Raw genomic sequence first — 4,829 nt, forward strand, 5'->3', positions numbered from 1 at the left:
GCCAGGCCTAGGGACCCTACCCAAGGGGTCCTGGATTGTGAGAGGGCACAGGCCGGGCTGAGGGACACCCCCCCCCCCCCCGCCCTCCATGCACGAATTTTGTGCACCGGGCCTCTAGTGTCCTATAAGACACCAAAGTTAAACCTGCCCTCAGGAGAGTCCCTGCAATTAGTTGGGACAGGGGAGTTCTGTGCCTCCATACAAACGCAAGTTAAATAATTCAGAAGAAAGTGAGAGTCTTCAATGTTAACAAAATGTTCAATAAGTTTATACTGTTTAAAAGTGCTTTTGTTAAATTTACTATCACTTCACAGCCCCTATAAATGACCACCTTTATCCTGGATGTCTTTATTGTTACCACTTTCTTATATTTTGGTTTAAAGATGAAATCCTTTCCCAATGCTACCCAATTATTCTGCTTCGAAGGAACTGACACATTATGTGAAGTTCTACATAAAGAAGCCAAGGTCAATTTGTTCTACAATTTTTTAGAGTAGTTTATGTTCTATAATAAAATTTCGTCTGAGACTGAAAGGTGAAAATATTTAGCTGTATTAAGGTTACATGACTTCAAAAAGACACAGACTAAGCATTTAGAAGATCTAAAAACTCAAGATAATGTATTATGTTAGAAGGAATTTATTTCAATTCAAATATACTTTTAAAAAATGAACTTCTTTGAAGAATTTATTTTAACAAAAGTTACATTTGGAAGATAAGTTTTACCAAACTGTTTTTAGCCTTTTTCACATCTGACATACTATTCATATAATCAAATACATAGGCCTAAGGATGGTTTACTGGGCTTTCAGATTTTGAAAATGAATGTGTGTTGAAAAATGAATATTCCAGGGCAGATGTTGTCACCGTGTGGCCCCTGGACCAACAGCATCAGGATCACCTGGGAACTCGTTACAAATGTAAATTCTTGAGTCCCCCCCAAGACCAGCTGAATCAGATCTCTGCAAGGGCATCAGCAATCTGTAGTTTATCAAGCTCTCCAGGTGATTCGGATGCACCCTAAAATCTGAGATTTCTAGGCATTGAAGTGTGAGGTGAATGAGATAAGGATGAAGTTGTTTGGTATAGCAGCTAGATGTTTTGGAAATGGGCATACCCAGTTCTCACTCCTGCTCTAGGCTCCTTGTGTGTCCTTGGATAAGGGGGTGGCTAAGGATGGGGCAGGGGGTGAGGACAATATAGAGTTAATAATTCCAGGGTTCCTCATGTCTGCCCCTGGGGAGGGAATGGGAGAAAGCATGCCTCCCTCAGCTCCCTCGTCTCCTGGAATAGCAGAGTGTTGACTGTTGGCCTTTTGCTGGAAGCTTCTTTATGACTATATCTGCTTCCTACTCCATCTCTCTTCTAAAATTTTCACCTGCAAGAACCACAATTAGGGGTTTTACTGTATTTTGTAGTTATAAGAAGATGGAATTATTTTATTTATTTATTCATTCATTCATTTGTATTGTTTAAAGTATTACATATAGTATTACATAATGTCTCCTTTCCCCCCATTTACTTCCCCCCTGGCCACTCCCACCCCCCAGCACATGTCCTTACCCTCCTAGTGTCTGTGTCCATTGGTTATGCTTATATGCATGCATACAAGTCCTGTGGTTGATCTCTCCCTCTCACCCCCACCCTCCCCTACCTTCCCTCTGAGTTTTGAGCATCTAATCGATGCATCTCTGTCTCTACATCTGTTTTTGTTCATCGGTTTATGTTGTTCATTATAATCCACAAATTAGTGAGAGCATGTGATATTTATCTTTCTCTGACTAGCTTATTTCATTTAGCATAACACTCTCCAGGTCCATCCATGCTGTTACAAATGGTAAGAGTTCCTTCTTTTTTACAGCAGCATAGTATTCCATTGTGTAGATGTACCATAGTTTTTTAATCCACTCATCTGCTGATGGGCACTTAGGTTGTTTCCAAATCTTAGCTATGGTGAATTGTGCTGCTATGAACATAAGGGTGCATATGTCCTTTCTGATTGGTGTTTCTGGTTTCTTGGGATATATTCCTGGAAGTGGAATTTCTGGGTCAAATGGGAGTTCCATTTTTAATTTTTTGATGAAACTCCATTCTCTTTTTCCACAGTGGCTGCACCAGTCTGTATTCCCACCAGCAGTGAACGAGAGTTCCTCTTTCTCCACATCCTCACTAGCACTTGTTGTTTGTTGATTTGTTGATGATAGCCATTCTGACAGGTGTGAGATGGTACCTCATTGTCTTTTGGATTTGCATCTCTTGGGTGATTAGTGACTTAGAGCATGTTTTCACATGTCTCTTAGCCTTCTTTATGTCCATTTTCAAAAGGTGCCTATTTAAGTCATTTGCCCATTTTTTTTGTCCCAAATCAATACAAGGCTTTTATTGTACATCTTTATAGTTTCACAAACAAGTGTGACAAATCATTTGGCATCTCGGTGTTTCTATAGCTGGACAATTTAGATCTTATTCATCAGCCTGCTTAACTGTTCCTTTTTCAGAAACATAGATACCATCCAAAAATTTTCTGATATCCTTGTTTTTAACTGTTGTGGCTTGCTGAATCAAAGCAGCTGAATTTGATACAAGTTCAATGTCATTTCCTTCAAGAATCAACTCATCTTTCTGGGCTTGAGATACTGAACAAGCAACGCCTGACCTCATCCGAACTCTGCAGATGTATTTTTCGCCCAAGAAATTTCTAATTTCAACAAGAGAACCATTCTCCTGAATAACGATGTTGATGGGGAAGGGAGCGTACACAGACCTCATCTTGTAACGGAAGCCCACTGTAACTCCCTTGATCATGTTCTGTACCTGACGGCAGATAGTGCGAACTGTGGCCAGTTCCTTTCTATTTCCCCACCATTTGTCAACCCGGAGCCTCTTCTTTTTCTTTCGGAGGAGACTGAGCTCTACATTGATGTGGTTGAAGTCCCTCCGCAGGGTGCCTCTGGGGCCCTTCACAATAACTGTGCGCCCCTTCAGAGTGATCTCCGCATTTTCTGGGATGTCCACATTCTGATTGCTGAGAATGGTCTTCATCTTCGCAGTAGATGTGGCAAAAAGGAAGCGTCTCCATTTGCCCACTTTTTGATGGGATGGTTTATCTTCTTTTTGTTAAGATGTATGAGTTCCCTATAAATTTTGGAGATTAGGCCCTTATCAGATATTACGTTGGCAAATATGTTCTCCCATGCAGTGGGCTTTCTTGTTGTTTTGTTGATAGTTTCTTTTGCTGTGCAGAAGCTTTTTATTTTGATGTAGTCCCATTTGTTTATTTTCTCCTTAGTTTCCATTGCCTTATGAGCTGTATCGGTAAAGATATTGCTACTACATGTCTGATATTTTGCTGCCTATGAATTCTTCTAAGATTTTTATGGTTTCTTACCTTTAAGTCCTTTATCCATTTTGAGTTTATTTTTGTGTGTGGTGTAAGCTGGTGTTCTAGTTTCATTTTTTTGCATTTATCTGACCAATTTTCCCAACACCATTTATTGAAAAGATTATCTTGATTCCATTGTATGCAATTGCCTCCTTTGTCAAATATTAATTGAGAATAATGGCTTGGGTAAATTTCTGGGTTCTCTGTTCTGTTCATTGGTCTATATGTCTGTTATTGTGCCAGTACCAGGCAGTTTTGAGAACAGTGGCTTTGTAATACAGCTTGATATCTGGTATTGTGATCCCTCCAACATTGCTCTTCTTTCTCAGGATTGCTGCGGGTATTGGGGGTAATTTTTATTTCATATAAAGTTTTGGAGAGTTTGTTCTAGGTCTGTGAAATATGCTGTTGGTATCTCAATGGGGATTGCACTGAATTTATAGTTTGTTTTGGGTAGTATGGACATTTTAATGATATTGATTCTACCAATCCATGAACACGGTATATTCTTCCATTTGTTTATGTCTTCCTCTATCTCTTTTTTCAATGTTCTGTAGTTTTCTGAGTACAGGTTTTTTACCTCCTTAGTTAAGTTTATTCCTAGGTATCTTAATTTTTTGTTGTTGCAGCGGTAAATGGGATTGTTTTTTCCCCCCTCTTTCTGTGAGTTCATTATTGGTGTATAAAAAAGCCATAGACTTCTGGGTGTTAATTTTGTATGCTGCTACATTGCCAAATTCATTTATTTAATCTAGCAGTTTTTTTAATGGAGTCTTTCGGGTTTTCTATTTACATAGGAATTCGCACGTCATCTGCAAATAATGACAGTTTTTCTTCTTCTGTTCCAATTTGGATGCCTTTTATTTCTTCTTCTTGTCTGATCACTATGGCTAGCACTTCTAGTATATGTCAAATAGGAGAGGTAACAGTAGGCATCCCTGACTTGCTCATGAGATGGAATTCTTTACAACAGGTCTATTGTTTGAGTTTCAGATTCAACTTTTAAACATCTCCCTAGGAACATATATACTAACCTATAGGACTGCCTGTATAATAGTTAACATGAGGATATTCAGAAATCACACAAGACAGCTTCCAGAGGAACTAAAACTCACTTTATATTAATTAATATAATTAGTAAGAGGACTATTTTCCAATTTCTTGCCTAATAGGGAAAAAATCTATAAATGGGGAGTGATGCATTTGGGAGAGTAGTTTTATTTTGTGCTCTGACACTATAGACAATATTAAAATTTTGAAGTGGTTCTGTGAGTTGTGTGTAGTTGCGACAGAGGTTCTGAGCATAGTAGAATTACAGGATATTTTTAGAGCTAGATATAAATTCAGAGATTACTTAAACCAATCATCTCACTTTTCATATTAGCGATTTTAGCTGTGATTTATTTTTCTAAATACTGATAAGAAAATGACCCCAAAATGAACATCT

At 38.5% G+C, this 4,829-nt stretch overlaps 1 protein-coding gene across 1 annotated transcript; it reads right to left on the bottom strand.

The window, feature by feature from the left end:
- Nucleotides 1–2,349: 2,349 nt before the first annotated feature.
- On the bottom strand, nucleotides 2,350–3,075 carry LOC132230144 (large ribosomal subunit protein uL6-like). The gene has a single exon (XM_059687121.1). The coding sequence runs from the start codon at nucleotides 3,040–3,042 to the stop codon at nucleotides 2,464–2,466; it is 579 nt and encodes a 192-aa protein (XP_059543104.1). The 5' UTR covers nucleotides 3,043–3,075; the 3' UTR covers nucleotides 2,350–2,463.
- Nucleotides 3,076–4,829: the final 1,754 nt, after the last annotated feature.

Source organism: Myotis daubentonii, chromosome 3 (genome assembly GCF_963259705.1).
Source record: "Myotis daubentonii chromosome 3, mMyoDau2.1, whole genome shotgun sequence".
Lineage (NCBI taxonomy): Eukaryota > Metazoa > Chordata > Mammalia > Chiroptera > Vespertilionidae > Myotis > Myotis daubentonii.